Raw genomic sequence first — 16820 nt, 5'->3', positions numbered from 1 at the left:
TCCGAGACGGGCACGCTTTCCCAGCGTTATCCAATAGTCACACTGAGTGGGTCTTGCAGAAACAGCAGTGACTGACCTCCCTGCTTGGAGCCCTGACTTCCGTACCATCTAAGACGGTCCAGTGCGCTCAAGCAGGACGCTGGAAGGGCCAGCATCCTCGCGTTTTGGTAGGGATCCCAATTCGGTTAGTTCCGACATACGTCGAACGTGACCGACTGAAAGGGAACGTCTCGGTTACATATGTAACCCTCGTTCCCTGTAAGAGGGAACGGAGACGTATATCCCGTCGCCAGGTGCTGCACTTCCGCTAGGGGGCCGAGTCACTAGTTTGGCTCCTCAGCAGAAAACAATGATGCGGCATTCCACTTCCTTATTTATACCCGCGGGGCGGTGCGTGGAATGCGTGAATTGCATGCCAATCTTCATTGGCTCGTTTTTAAACACTCGAAGTAGATTGGTCTCTGAAAACAGATCCCAATTCGACGTATGTCTCCGTTCCCTCTTTCAGGGAACGAGGGTTACATACGTAACCGAGACGTTCTCAAATCTAGGTCAGAATCGACCAAAGAAGTGGATTTTTTGTCCCTGGGCAGTAGATAATAATTTGTATTTAATCAGCTTGCTAAGCACTGCTGTCATGCCGGTTAAACAGTTCACTTTCATTGCTCTTGGGAAGACACAGTTTAAAACCACTATCACCACAGGTTGTCATGCTGGAGAAAAATCTGTGAGCTATTACACTGACTTTTAAATAAGCACAAGCAGCTTCTGGTAAGGATGCTAAAGAGTACAACAATCAGGGTCAACAACTCGGGATCAAAACTAGTATGTGCACAGTTCATACCTCAAGAGAAACTCTAATAATGATCTGACTATTATTAGCCTAAAGCTGAAAATGATTCCTTCCAATGATGCATATGATGGCTGCTGATTTAGTCATGAGTTATTCTGCTTATTCAGTTTACAGCCGCAAAATGGGATCTCTATTATCAACAGGATGTTGACATAAACACAGGCAGGGAAATCATTGAGAGCTTGAATCGCCAGGGACCAATGTCACCATATTGTTGGCACGAATACTGGTGGCACGACATGTGTTGCAACACACCAAGAGATTTATAAATCTTTGGTTTGTTTAGAGTACTATGCAAAATAAGACATTCATATGGCATTGCTTGGAAAAGTAAATATAAACTTCCTTGTAAGAATGAATCCACAGTTTGTCTTACTATGAACTGGGTTTCTAATCCAAAAGTGCTGAAACAGAAAATTAGCAGAGATTTTGCATGCCAAAGGAGATTCCTTGTTATTTTCGTATTCAATAAAATTCAGCAGCATTAACAATTGAAAACATGCCCAGATTCTCCTGACTAATATTTTTTGCTTCATATGACAATATTCTGATTCATATGACAGGCGTTGATGAGTCACTTCAGGCCAATGTGAATTCGGGCCAGTTGACAAACTCTCACTCATTGCTGTACATTGTTTGTTTTTAGTGCTTATTGAAATTGCGAGAATCTGATAATCAAACATCAGCTCGATTGAAAACATCACTCAGAATGTGTAAAATGCCTTTATTTTCAGGAAAAGTGTACATATGAATGTATAGCCGCCATGGAGCTACATTACAGCTACGTTTTATGAAATTATTTGATTTTGATTAATTGGTATTTATAATGAAAGCTTTTAAAACATTTTTGACATTTAAAAAAAAGAAAAACACTTGTTGCTTCAAAATATTAATCTTTTTTTGACATTGAGCAGACACTGAGCACCCTCATAGTTTGAGTTGTAGATTAAGGGAGGGGGTTGGTTAGGCTGAGGGATATTTTATTTTTTGAAGTCTTAGGCCTAGTCCACACTAGGGCTGTACCAGAATATTCAAATATTCGTTCGATGGGTTGTTGTTGTTTTTTTCGTGCACACCTGGCACGAAACGGTTCTCATTCACGCTTGCATAAGTTTACACTATAAAATCTAGCGAAATACAATACTCAAGAAATACAAAACATCAATTTTTTTTTTTTACAATTTTATAGCCTAGCAGTTTTTAATAAGATGGACAGTTGAATAGGAACCCAACCTCATTATACTTAATAAATATATTTGCTTCTTAGTGTTCCCTGCAACAGAGTATTCTCTGTCTAGAGCGTACAACTGCATGAGTTTATAAGGAAGAAGCGCATGCCTGAGCTTGCATTTTGGGTTAAGCTGTGTTGGTTTGACATTGTGAAAAATAGAAAAATAGAATAAAAATGTATTAGCCTTTTTACTCGTTAGGGATGTGACGGTGAGAAAATTTCCCCTCACCGTCACATGCAGTGCTTGTGCACTGAGCGGCTGTGAACGAATGCAGCAAAACACGCTATGAAGCACTGTCAAGGGGATGCCAAACCAACAGGTGACAATATAACCCTAACCGTAAAGTCATGTCAGCCAATCAGAAGCCTGGAAGAAAGGTTATTGCCTGTTCCGGTTCTGACGCAACAAGCCATAATCTCCAGTTTCACTGTCCAAACGACAACACTATAACTGGAGTTTCTAAAAATTTTCATCCTGGCATGAGTTTTCAAAAAAGTTTGGTTTCAGTGTCCGGATACTGCGTTTGCGTGTGGACGAACGGCCAAACCGCATAGAAGAAAAAATGTGTGTTCGTGTGGACAGGGTCTTAGATCTGAGGTATTTATTGAAAGAGAAATTCAGCTGGGTGACAGGAATGGAGATGTTTTTTTGTTTTAAATCTAGATCTAAAAGCTTTTCATTGAGAGAGAGGATAAACATTTCAACAGCTGATTGCAGCTACTGGTAGAGTTTGATCTTGGCTTGCAAATAACAAATAACAGGAGGGTATGCTAGCACAGCGGCCCGCAATCAGAGCCTAACGTATAGGAAACCTTGAAATGACCTGAGGTGATCTTTGTGATTTACTCAGAGATTGAAAATAGAGTGGGGATTTTGGTAGGAAACAGAGCTCATTTTGATCATGGCTGAGATGATTGACATTATAGCCACACGATAAGGAGAGGAAAAGAAAGATGAACAGAAGGAGTAATATAATTCAATAATATAGTATAATAATATAATATAATAATATAGTCATGAAAATTCTTTTCTTCCATTAATTTGAGAACCATGCTGGGCATTTAAAGGGCATGCAAATTAAATTCCATTTTGGGAAGAAAAGCATAATGCAGTGTGTTGCCTGGCTACTTAACGATGCCAATTATTAGAAACTGGTCTCCATAGCAACTTATTTACTGGCATATGACAGGCAAAAAATATGAGACGAATAATCTGACTGCAAAAAGTTCCACGTATGAGGCAAGGTATATAAATACACATTACTGAATCCATACCCTCTGCATAATCCATACCACATTGACTACCCATCAAGGGGTTGGAGAAGTATACACTTTAAAAAATAAGGTTCTATATGGCACCAAAACAAGGCATTTTTCATGCGAGAATCTGTTAAAGGGGCACTTCAGCGCTGGGAAGATGAATGTGTATTTAAACTGTGTATTTAAATTATTTTTGAATTTGGTGCCTTCTAGACTGAGAAAAGACAGAAAATGTATTTTTGTCTCATGTGGATGAAAAACAACTCCCAGAATGCACTTGCTTCGCTGCCCTACGAGGCCACTCTCTACACCGCCCCCAACGTCGTTTTGATCTTTATAATAATACAATAATTTCGTTCAGTTACAGAATAAACACTACAATTAAAAACTGAACATGTATTTTCAATAAAGTGTGTGAGTGAGCCGAACGAAGGTCACGTCACAAACGCAGCAGGAGTCAGATCTTACTTCGCTCTTGTGCTGAATAAAAATCTGGGCAGAGCTGAGATAAGCGCGACAGTCATTCTCAGCGGATGTCCAGTCTTGCGCGTTTTCCGATCGCATATGGAAAGCTTAACTTTCATAGGAATTCATTGAAAAGTTGAAACACTCACTTTGCTCTGCACCGCTCCGGTTATGAATGCCCGAGCCGAGCGGCAGTGACCGAGCGAATTTACATTCTGAGAGTGAGTTCTCTCCCCTGCTGTGGGCGGGTTGAAAACATGCGAAACAGCTCCCTCTACTGGCTGTAGTTTTTAGCCTCTGGACAAAAAATCCTCAGATGACGCAAAATTACGATATTTGCGTCATCGGAGGATTTTTTTCCAGAAATAAAATGCATAATTCTCTCGTCTCAGGGGGATATGAGGGGGGAAAGTACCATAATTCGAATATACTACGGGGTTTCTACTGATACAAAGCTTAATGCTAAATCACTGAAGTGACCCTTTAATCAAACATCATCTCGATGGAAAACATCACTCAGAGTGTGTAAAATGCCTTTATTTTCTAGGAAAAGTGTACATATGTGTCACAATCCACGCCTGCCCTGAACTCCATTTCCCAGAATCCTCCCTGCCTCACACCTGATTGCACTCCATCATCATCCGCTCTCCCTGGATTCCCTGCACCTGGTCGTCTTCGTTATCACACCCTTTATATTGACTCACTCCTCTGCACTCTTTGTCCGTTCTTGATTATGTTGCTCTGTTGTTTGGTTGTGTGGTGTATCCGACTATTATTTGAATTAAAACCCATCTATTATTTGAATCTATTATTTTTATTTTTTTTACCATAAAAGATACATCCAGTTGGCTGTGTATTACTTCAGCAGTTATAAAAACAGACATTGAGCACCCCCATTCTTTTCTTCCATTAATTTGAGGACCATGCTGGGAATTTAAAAGGCATGTGAATTAAATTCCATTTTGGGAAGAAAAGCATAATGCAGTGTGTTGCCTGGATGGCAATTATTAGAAACTGGTCTACATAGCAACTTATTTACTGGCATATGAATGGCAAAAAATATGAGACGAATAATCAGACTCCAAAAAGTTCCTCGTATGAGGCAAGGTGTATAAATACACATTACTGAATCCATACCCTCTGCATAATCCATACCATATTGACTACCCGTCAAGGGGTTGGAGAAGTATAAAAGCTATGCCTTTTTTGAATTCTGGGCATTCATGCTGAGGCATTATTTAAGCCTGTTTTTAAGATTTACGAATTTCAATTGTATAGTAAATTTCCATCAAACTGTATTGCTGCGATCTGATGTGAGTGACAGGTTGCTATCAGGGAAGGATTATTGTCCCACTCTCATGCTGGTGCACACAGCATCATAGAAGAGAGGGGGAGTTAAAGGGATATTTCACCCGAAGATGAAAAGTCTGTCATCATTTACTCACCCTCCCATTGACTTTCATAGTATTTTCCCCCATACTATGGAAGTCAACTGTTTGGTTACCCATATTCTTCTTAACATATTCTTTTGTGTTCAGCAGAACAGTGAAATTCATACAGGTTTGGAACAAATTGAGTTTTTGGGTGAACTATCCCTTTAATGTTTGTGATTAAAGATTATGAGGGCACATCCTGCACACATTCATTTTAGAATAGACACTGCAATATTCCATAAAAAGAATGAGTCAGTTTTGATTCCATGGTGACAAATCATGGATGGAGCTTAAATGAGCAGTTGGATGTCTGTGACACAGTGCTGATTATTTTGTTTCTTAACATTCAAGAACAACAGCTCATTTATTCAGTGCATTCTCACTTTTTGTCCAATCAAAATTATGGATACCTATTAGTGCACAGACAAATGTGTGTGGCTGAATGAGAGCAGACATTGAGTCAATACCTAATGGTTAGAATAGTTCACCATGTATACAATGATGCTTTCACATTCCTAACTCAAGCAAATGGTTTAGCAAGAGAATAGCATGAGTCAGTCAGTGGATAGTTATTCATTTTCTGCCAGCTACAGAACCCTACGGTGTCTATTATACTGCTTTTCCAATGGAAATGCTTCAGAGCATTCCATTCCCTCTGCATGCATTTTAATTTTCCATTTCTTTCTGGTGTGTATTTGAAATGAGTAGGAGTAAAAGATGAAGTGTGGATCATATGCCAGATGCGCATACACATTGGCGTCGCGTACGGTCTGTGCTATGAAAACTCTAAACTGCTGTCTAAACACTCTAGAACTTGGACAGAAACAAGGTGGTAGTCATCTAGCATACCAAATGTGTCCACTACAGACGCACTTACATGCTCTAATGAATGTACAACACAAACTTCATGAGCTGGTTTGTACAGTGCTTCAGTCTCTGATATATATGTGCTGCCATAGTCAACGTTTATGTCTGCAGGCCAGCTATGTCTGTTTTCAATATTGATGATGTTTTGTGTTTTTCATCTGTCATTCAGGTCGCCATGCTCATCCAGTACCTGATAGAAAACACGCCTGCCATATTTGGAGATGATCTGGACAGTCTGTTCACCAGGCAGATGAATTCAGAGCAGGAAACTCATGATTACACTGGTAATTGTGCAATTTTACAGTTATCCCACACACATTTAAGCTGTTTGCAGGTTTTTACGAGGTTCATTCTCGTTCCACAAGAACCAATGAGGTTTGTTCTCACAAGTCAAGCAGGTTCGGTTTACGTTGGCTGATCAATGTTTATATGTAAATAAAATCCTTATTCAATATGTTCATCAAGTGATCGTGTCTCTTCAGAAAATTGGGACTAAACCACTCAATTTATTTGGATTAGTTTTACGATCTCTTTATGAACTTTTTGAAGCATCAAAGTGGTAATTATAGACCTGCACTCCTGTGGGACTACCAAGGGACTCACAGGACCCAACGCAATAGAGTGCGGCGTGGGACTAGACTGGGTAAACCCAGCCTGATCTGCCGTTTCTTTGTTCTGCTGAACACAAAAGAAGATATTTTGAAGACTGTTTGTAACAAAGCAGATAGAGCAACCATTGACTGTATAGTATTTTTTCCCTACTATGGTAGTCAATGGTTGCTCTATCTGCTTGGTTACAAAAATTCTTCTAAATATCATCTTTTGTGTTCAGCAGAACAAAGAAACTCATACAGGTTTGGAACAACTTGAGGGTGAGTAAATGATTACAGAAGTTTCATTTTTGGGTGAACTATCCCTTTAAGATAGAATCCACTCACCGCTCAAAGTGAGTTTTTGTTCATTGCTGAATTCTGCATGCTGGCAAATCCTGAGATTATGACAATGAAAATGTGTAGACATCATGAAAGATTCATTGTGCAGTCCGCTTCATTGATAACAGAGCTTTGTTAGATCACACTGAACTGAGATGTCAGCTTTTTAGGAATTATTGAGAGCGCACTTTGCGCACATTCTGTCTTGCCAAACCATGCACGCGCTTGCTTTTATGTTAAATTACTTAGATTTTTTTTCTGTACGTCCATAAAAAAGTTTAATTTATAGATAGATAAGATCTCTCAGACTGGATTGAAATGTCAATAAACTGTTTAGAACACCAACATAGAGCCTGCTACACAGTATCTATTTTATCTTATTTATAGTATCTAAATAACATTAATTGCTCCAAGCAAACAGTTCTATTTTTTGTGATTAAAAAGTAGTGTGATTTATAATGTAGGCCCATTATGCAGAGCAGGTTAGAGCAGGTGTTTGCACTCAAATACAGCATGAAAAATTTGCACTATGGGGTAAATTCATTTAACAGGTGTGCCTTTTTGCATGCTATATTTAAGTGCAAAAACCTGCACTAACCTGCTCTGCATCATGAGTATTGTTATTGCCAACATTTTCATCTACTTTCTAATCACAAAAAAATTGGTACTGTTTGCTTGGAGCAATTCATGATGCATTAAATGGAATTCAATATAAAACATTTATTTATATACATTTTCTTTTAATCATGGCAGCAGTACTTCATCAAATGATGATCAAATGATGGAGAAGTGCATTATTTACAGGCATATATTCAGAGGTTTGGCATAGTTGAGCATGCTTTTGACATTTTTAAGTGGCTAGTTCACCCTGAGACCATTCCAAACCATTAATGAAAAACCTATTTTGAAGTGTTTTTGCCCACCCACAACCCTGTGCACAGGATAAAGCTGTTTGAAGAATGTATTGATGTTTTTGCCCATACAATGATAATCAAATTGGTCGAAAACAACATTTGACTCCACTGACTTTCCTTGCTTATACCAAAAAAAAAAAAAAAAAAAAAAAAAACACATCTTCTTTTGTGTTGGGTGAATTATTACTTTGAAATTCCTGGATTGCACTGAAGTGATGCTGTACATTCTCAGTGAAGTATGATTGTAGACTGGGTAAACCCAACCTGATCTGCCGGCGATTTGATTTCGCCCTCCAACTGAGTCTGGAAACTGAGTTGGACATTCATTTCTACTGCTTCTGTTACACTTTTGCAGGAACCAATCACAGACTGGCTTATCCACCTGGCGCGCTATTGGCGGATTTAACACAATGACGGCTAGAGAAGGGATGGGTCGTTGCCCGTTGATCACGCCTCTTGTGGTCTGATTGGTTGAAGGACTATCCAATTGCATACAGAGTCATTTGAATTATGTTCGTTTATCACGCCTCTTGTGCAGTGGAAAATATATAGCAGACTCCCCAGACCAATGTTCAATCTTGAATTGAGCTTGGTCTGGTGATAGCCAGAGAAGTATTACAAGTATGATTGATCACAGTAGCTCTGAATCCTCCAGATCTGACATTCCTATGTGTGAAAGTGTCCTAATTTTGGTGGACCAATCAAATGTCATGAAGTATATTTGAGATTGCGGTTTACAGTATATTGCTTCTTGTTAATTTTGAATTAAATGGTAGATCAAGACTCTCTTTGTCTTATGGGATATAACCCTATAGTGAGCTCTGCTATATACTGCAAAGATGCAGATTTCAGCTAATGTATTTTTTTCAGTGGGGTATGCATACAGATAATATCCATGCTTATCACTGTATGTACATATACCTACAACATACCCTGTGGTTTTCTGATCTCAGCTGATTTTTTTCAGTGGGTTTCATCTTTGTGCTTTGGGGCTCTCAGAACCTTTTAATATTCTTTCAGAGTCATTCCAGGTTTTGTTGCTCTTGATGAAAGCTGAATGTTTTCCCTGTGGAGTAGGTTTTCATCTAGGTGTTAGCAATATGCAGGATAATGTCACAGAAACCCTTTAAACTGTGTTTTGTTATCACTGTCATAAATATCCCCGTTTTTTTGTGCATATACTGTAAATTACTTTATAAGCTTTATGAATATGTTTCCTTTTGTATTAAGGGGATTTTTTTTCAGATGTACAAACCTTACAATAATTATTTTCAATTGAATGCATTCATTATGTATATGTGTATGAATGAATGAAGGAATGAATGAGGTATTTATATAGCGCATTACCTGTGTGTGTGTTTTAATTATATTTATTTATTATTTCGTCTATATTAATTTACAGTTTATATATATATATATATATATATATACTGCATGTACACCGATCAGGCATAACATTATGATGAAGTGAATAACACTGATTATCTCTTCATCACAGCACCTGTTAGTGGGTGGGATATATTAGGCAGCAAGTGAACATTTTGTCCTCAAAATTGATGTGTTAGAAGCAGGAAAAATGGGAAAGCGTAAGAAGTTGAGGGTGTTTGACACCTCAAACTCGTTGTTGAGCTCCTCAAACCATTCCTGAACCATTTTTGTTTTGTGGCAGGGCCCATTATCCTGCTGAGAGAGGCCGCAGCCACCAGGGAACAAACACAACAAACTGCGATGTACTGTGTATTCTGACACCATTCTATCAGAACCAGCATTAACTTCTTGAGCAATTTGAGCTACAGTAGCTCGTCTGTTTGATCGGACCACACGGGGGCCAGCCTTCGCTCCCCATGTGCATAAATGAGCCTTGGCTGCCCATGACCCTTTCGCTTGAACCCCTTCTGATAGACACTGACCACTGCAGACTGGGAATGCCCCACAAGAGTGTAACAACAATGAGTTTCGGGGAATAATTAATTCAAATGGTATAAATATTAATGAGTCTATGAATATGATTTGCTTGTTGTACAGACAATATCAACGTATAACGGAACCTTTAATCATTTAAAAGTAACCTTTATCCAAATTGATGTCTTCATCAATTATCAATTTTACAAACCTTAAGAAACATTAATCTGCTTGATCAGGACAAATAATATCTCTTATGTTTGTACAATTTGTATTACTGAAGTAGTAATACAAGAAAATCAAGCTTAAATGGGTAGCTAAAATCTTACGTCTCATTGACTTCGATATTTGTGAGCAAAACAATACGGATTCACTTCAATGCAATCATTGGGTTTTAATTAAACAACTACAGTTTACAAAGCTACGATTCACACGGGGGAAATATGCATATATATGTAGGAGAAAACAAACAATATGGTACAAACAAGGAAAAATGAAACTTAACGAATAAGGGAAAAAGAATGATGAAAAGAGAGAATTAACAAGAGAGAGAGAGAGAGAGAGAGAGAGAGAGAGAGAGAAAGACAGAGAGAGAGAGGCAGCTTCACAGCAATTTCACAAGAGACCTCAAGAAATTCACAGTCCCGTGAATGGGAATAATTCAGACAACCTTTTACAAGCAGTTTGATTGTGAAATAGAATACTTGCATTACTACGGCTTCCCAGGTCCCAGGAGAACTTCTTTGAAGTTTAGGAAAGTCGCTCCAGAAGTCTGCCGGTTTCTCTCTCCGTGCGGGGAGGCCTTCTCTCAGGGTTGGGAAGACCAGCGGTGGTCTTCCCCTCTATGGCGAAATGCCAAGAGGTCCTTTCCTTGTGGTGGCGAAAATGCCGTTGTGCATATCTTGTATTGAACTCGCGAAGTTTGTGGAAGTTTGTGTTGTCCTCCGTGAAATGTGCAGCGCGCGCGTCATGCATCCACGCACCGGCAGTGTTTTTTTCACGCAGCTGACGTTGTGCAAATCTGGCATTGAAATCGCGAAGACGGTGGATGTTTTCCTCTGTTAGATGTGCTTAGATGTTAGATCTCCTCTGCAGGGAGCCCTGCGCGCGCCTGTTCCCCGCTGACTCAAACACATGTGCATATAACATGTTTTATTTTAAACGCTCTGCAACGCACCCCCGTCCCTATGAAGGCTGAACAGAGCAAGTTCCCCAGACCTGCAATCCGGATGAAAATAACAGCGTTTCCTCGGCATCGCGGCAACAACACTCCAGCCTACTATACCACAACAGCGCCGCGATACAAAATGGCCTCACCCCCCCTTATTTAATATTCTCGGAGGAGGGGTTTATGTAAATATTGGGCCTGGTGATATCAGCAAAACCTGGGTGAATGTGTAGTAGTCCCTAGCGGCCGTTTGCTGTAGTCCTTAGAAACTGATTTCTTTAAAAGCAAATATCTCCCTTTGCTTTAAACTTTGAACGTTGTAACTTTACAGATGTTGTTTATGCTCAAGCAGCAACATTACACGTTAGCTAAAGTTAGAATAGTGAAATCGTGGTTTACCACCCCTTTAAGAGAATTTGTGCTTATTTTTTAAGCATTTGTGTTTAAACTAATGAAATATGATTTAATATCTCTGTAGTCTTATCCATTACTTTTTATTATGTATATAAAATGACAAAGCTGGAATAAACTTGAAATATCTTACTATTCTTTCTTTTCTCTAGATGCTTCGTATCTTCTTCAGCATTCCTCTTCAGAGGACACAGATCAAGACTTCACTGTTTCTTCCCAACTATTGCCTGAAGTACATCCCCTTTTCCTCCCTTTGGCTGCACTGTCCCTGAAAGAGAAAAGGAGACCCCGGCCCTTTCACACTGATATGCCATCGGCAGAAGGCGCCTACAGCTGTGGAACACTGGATTCCATTTCATCACGTTCCAATGCCTCTGTGAGTATGCTGGGAATTGGGGAACTAAGCCAATCACGCGACCGATGCCTCTCTGAGCCTTCCATGTATTTTTCCACACCCCAAACACCAACACCAACTCATCCTCCTGTTATCCGCCAATCCAGCTATGATGCCGCTGTAATAGACAGCAGAAATGAGCAGTCACAAGGCTCTATGGGGCTGAGCCCGGAACAACAATCACACAGTTCTGCAATGGGTACCAGACGACGACGTTATACTTTTTGGAAGTCGCCACAAATCCCTACACGCTTCCGTCATCCTGCACAGAGATTAGCCAGCATGTCAAGTCTGTCATCTACAACCACTTCTTCCCTCAGCTCATTGGATAGTACGTTGTCCCTTAGCTCCGCCGATCCAATCCCCAGCCCAAGAGATACACACTCCCGGCCTTTTCTTTTCGGAGCTGCTGCAAGACTGCGCCCTCTTACACCAGAAATGTCCAGAAAGCAGTGGACAAGTACTTTCACTTACGAAGAGGAAGAGGATATTTGTAGAGAGAGAGATCAAGAGATCGAAAATGAGAAAGAGAGTGAACTTGAAGAATCTTTTCACGACTTTGATGGAGAGAAAGCAGTGAAGGATGGAGAAAGAGCAAAGAGTGAGGATGCCATAAGCTGTGAGTCCTTCAGTGATATTCACGAGGTTAAAGGTGCAACAAGACAATCCGCGACTGTGTGCAGCGTGGAGTTTAGTGTGAATCCATCACAATCCTCCGCCTCATGCCAGATAGATTCTGACATGAATTCGCAAGCTAAGTCACGGAATCCCTGCAGTGTATGGACAGTCCCACAGGCAAATCAGGTTGGAAATGATATACAGGAGTCCCAGGTGACACAAACACTCACACACACACTCACAATGACACAAATGCAATCCAGAACAAAAGATGAAAACTCTGTAAGTCAGCACCAGATGGAGCGTAAAAAAAAATCTTGCTTAAACATGCATGCCTCAGGTGGGCAGAAAGTGAGCAGAATGAAAATTACGGTCTTTCCTTTTGCTGGAAGAGTGATGCTAAAACATTCTAAGGTCGCAGATCAAACCGCAAACATGCTGATGGAAACAGAGCAGAAAGTTGAGCCAGTATTCAGTGTAGAAAAGGAGGGAAAAGTGCGAGAATCTGTTCAGGTACATATCCCACAGACACTTTTTTACGGTCATAATGTTCCTCTAGTGTTACTTTCTACACCACCGCAGCAAACGTCAGTCCAGGTGAGGACACATTGTACTCCCCCTGATGATGTTGGTGTGACAAAAGCAGGTTTGTGTGATGAAGCTAATGTTAGCATTGTCGCAACTGATATTAGCAACGGAGTAAGCAGTTACCCAGCAGAAAATACCATTCAGAGCGTCAAATGTATTAGTCATAGCCTGAGCACTGGTGATGACCTGCACAGCCCTGGCTGTACTGAACCCGCTAGCCCCGCTGTGAGCATTAGGGGTGGTTATAATGTTAACCGAAGTATAAAGCTTATTCACAACAATGCTAATCAGAGCGTGGCCTATCCGAAACCCGCTAGCAAATCCGCAGGAACCTTTCGCCACACAATCTGTATCAAGCTCCCTGGCAGCAGAGGGATGGCACAGAACAAGCCATATCCATAATTGAATCCTTCTGTTATGTAATACTACATGGAGATAAAGAGTATGCAACATTTTATCTCAATGTGTTTTTTTCGTAAGAACGAGGTTAGTTATAGAGTCTGCATATTTTATGCGGGTCAGCGGGGAGGATTTGCTATGTGTATATTTATGTGTATGGAGTAGAGTCTAAAGGCATCAATTGAAAATGCATTTCCACAAGGATTGCACTGCGGGGTGTGCCATTTCAAAGGCTTCTCCAGAGACTGCACACAGAGACGGGAGCGATGCAGTGATTGGAAAACTCATATTGCTCTGGCAATACAAAATTTTGTATTTCAAATGAACTATAAATACATTAACATTCACATCACAAACTGAAACCAAAATCCAAAGCTTAAACCAAAAGTAAACTAATATGAATGTTGAGTCTAATATTTGATCCAAAATGAGACAAAAATGTACTGCATAGTAGGAATGATTCAAGAAAAATTCAGGAAAATAAATGTTTCGTTGTTTTCAAACCTTCTCTAAAAAGAAGATATTTTTAGGAATGTTGGGGTCCAAACAGTACTGAACCCTAGTGACTTTCAGTATGTGGACAAAAGTAATTTAAAAAATATATAATCTTTTGTGTTCTAAAATCATTAAAGTTTGGCACCACATAAGGATGACACAAAAAATGATTAATTGCAAATTAAACGCACATTAAAGGGGTCATGACCTGAATTATTGTATTGTTTTATAATGTTGCTTGGTGTGCACTTATAATTGTCATTTAGAAAAGGCATTTTTCTTACCCTAATTTTAGCCCTTTGATTTGACCATTCTGTTTGAAGGGGCGTGTCTGCTGTGAGACTGTTGTGATTGGCGAACATCTGAATGTGTATAATATATGGAACTCTCTCGAAAACCTTTAGCACGTTTTTACTATTACAGCTCTCAAGGTTAACTAATCGTGAAAAGTGTTGATTATAGCATTATGTTCTTTATATGTTCTATGGCATTATAAGATAGTGGCATTCAGTGTTGCCAACTCTCACGAGACAAATAAGCAACCGCATTTTCAAAAACAAGCCCAAAACAAGCCCAATATTATTATATTATTTATTATCATCAATATCATTTATGATCAATTATTTTTATCAATAAATGAGCCTGCAACATATTAAACTGAAACCTCTTGGAGTTTGAAAAGCAAAAACAGATGTGATTGTACAAAAAAACATCATATTGCAATAAAGGGCACACAATATCCTCTGATTAGCTGTGAACAGAATAGGTTTGGAGATGGAAAAAAGAGAAAAATTTACGTGAAGGCCAATTATAGTAACCCATAGTCGGAGTTAGTGCACACATATTAGGAGCAGTGAGTAGTGAACACACACACACTGCGACGAGCGTGAAAAAGATAAGCCCTGCATCTCAATGTGCATATAGCCTACCATCTGCCCTAAATAGTATTGAAAATTACTAATGTCACATACTATTTAGGATGGATAGTATGCACATTGGGACACAGTCAAGGAGCGCTGCAATATAGCCACATATTTATAATAGAATCAATTCTAACCATATCTACTGTTATTATTAGTATACTTGTTTTTTTAAATAATAGCCTGTAATTTTAAATACATTGTAAAAATATAAAAAAAAAAAAAAACATTAATTAGGTGCCTCTTCTCCCTGTTTCCTCTCCATCTCTGTACATCTCTGCTGGTGGCATTGTTTGTAAAAATGTATACGTCTATTTACGTCTACTAACTATCATTACGTGCATTTATAATGTCACATGCCTGCACTTTGAATGCGATTTTTCTTCAAGGAGGGGGGAGAAGGAGGCGGGATGTATGAGGACGAATTACTACAGCACTTGTATCGTTGCACTGAATGGCTATAAGCTGTGAGAAGACAATGTCAGTCAATGTATTGGACAAAACAGCGACCATAAATTTAAAGAAACGAAGTTGCTTATTATTTTCCTAACAAGCAACCACATTTTTTAAAATAAGCCCAAAAAACCGCAACCTGCGACTCGTGATTTTTTAACGCGACTTGCCAAAAAAAAGAAGCCCAAAGTCGCGAGTTATACGCGGACTTGGAAACTATGGTGGCATTGCAGTGATGAGCATTGCAGCCGATCACAGATGTTGAGCGCATAAATGCAGCTGATCTTGTCATTGCAACTCGATTTCTGCACACTAACGAATGCTTTCATCATAACTAACTGTGCAAACACAATGTAAATAAGAGGTTTGTTGATTATAAGTTTTGGCGAGAGTCCAGAACTCAGTCGCTGTTTGATTGACAGTAATCAATTGACTCGTCAACTCACTAACATGCCAGTGGGCAGGGCCAAAGTTGCAATGATGAAGTAGGCGTTGATTTTCTTCTGCAGAGGCAGTCACCTCATAGATACGTCACAGGCACATTCCACAATGAGTCGTTCGCTGGGCTTGGTTACAATAAAAGCTGTTTTTGGACTAACAAGGAAGTTTTCAGCTCTGAAACTTAAAGGATAACCTAATAGTATGATGACCTCTTATATATCAAAAGGTCAAGGAAATGTTCTCAGTTTATGACCCCTTTAAATGTGGCCAAGAAATTACCCTCAAAAGATCATTATTGTGTTAAATGAGAAAAGTAAATTATGACAGTTTTATTTTTTTTATTTTTTTGGTAAACTATAGCTTTAATGGGCTTTTAATTAATATAGTAATATTTTTTTTATGACATGATACTCCAAATAAGAAACTAAAACTGCCAGTAGGCGGTGGTAAATGTCTTAATGAGTAAGTCATTGAGTCATTCATTCATTCATTCGAAATGTTTAAACAGCTAATTCTTCCAGGAATGAAGCAAATGGCTTTCTTTATGAATGGGTAATTGAATCGAATTGAATTGAGCTGAAATCTCTGTTTTCTCCAGAGCGGCTGTACATCCAAAACAAACTTTGTGCATTATTTTCCTGTTATCACTGTAAAGCTGCTTTGAAACAATCTGTATTGTAAAAAGTCAGATATAAATAAAGGTAACTTGAATCATTGGGTCACCAGATTGATTCACTCAAAACACAAAATTCAATCAGGAAACACTGTGTTGCTCAGAGAAGCACAACACTTTTCTGGCTTTACAGGTAATATTTTCGTTGGCAAAACTGAGCAAAAACACACTATATTGTGTCTGAAATAAAACAATATTAACTTCTTATATATTAAACTGTTTTATATACTCAATATGAGATTTGCACTCATGCTATTAGGGACAAAAATAACACTCGTGTGATATTGCAGCTTTATCATATGATATAAATATGAGACATAAACTCATACAGGGGCATTTATATATGATATCTCGAATTTTAAGGCCAATACAACTGCATTCTATTGGCTACTAGGGATGAGCG

General features: G+C 39.1%; 1 protein-coding gene across 1 annotated transcript in view; it reads left to right on the top strand.

Moving 5' to 3' along the window:
* arhgap20b (Rho GTPase activating protein 20b) overlaps nucleotides 1–16451 on the top strand; it is a 72153-nt gene extending 55702 nt beyond the window's left edge. The window contains exons 15-16 of the mRNA XM_079813742.1: nucleotides 6279–6393; nucleotides 11589–16451. Of these exons, the coding sequence (XP_079669868.1) occupies nucleotides 6279–6393; nucleotides 11589–13438 (1965 nt within the window). The 3' untranslated portion in view covers nucleotides 13439–16451. The remainder of the gene's footprint in view (nucleotides 1–6278; nucleotides 6394–11588) is intronic.
* The last annotated feature ends 369 nt before the right edge of the window (nucleotides 16452–16820 follow it).

Source organism: Gobio gobio (assembly GCF_949357685.1).
Source record: "Gobio gobio genome assembly, chromosome: 4".
NCBI lineage: Eukaryota > Metazoa > Chordata > Actinopteri > Cypriniformes > Gobionidae > Gobio > Gobio gobio.
The sequence above is the reverse complement of the archived record's forward strand: the minus strand, read 5'-3'. Positions and strand labels throughout refer to the sequence as shown.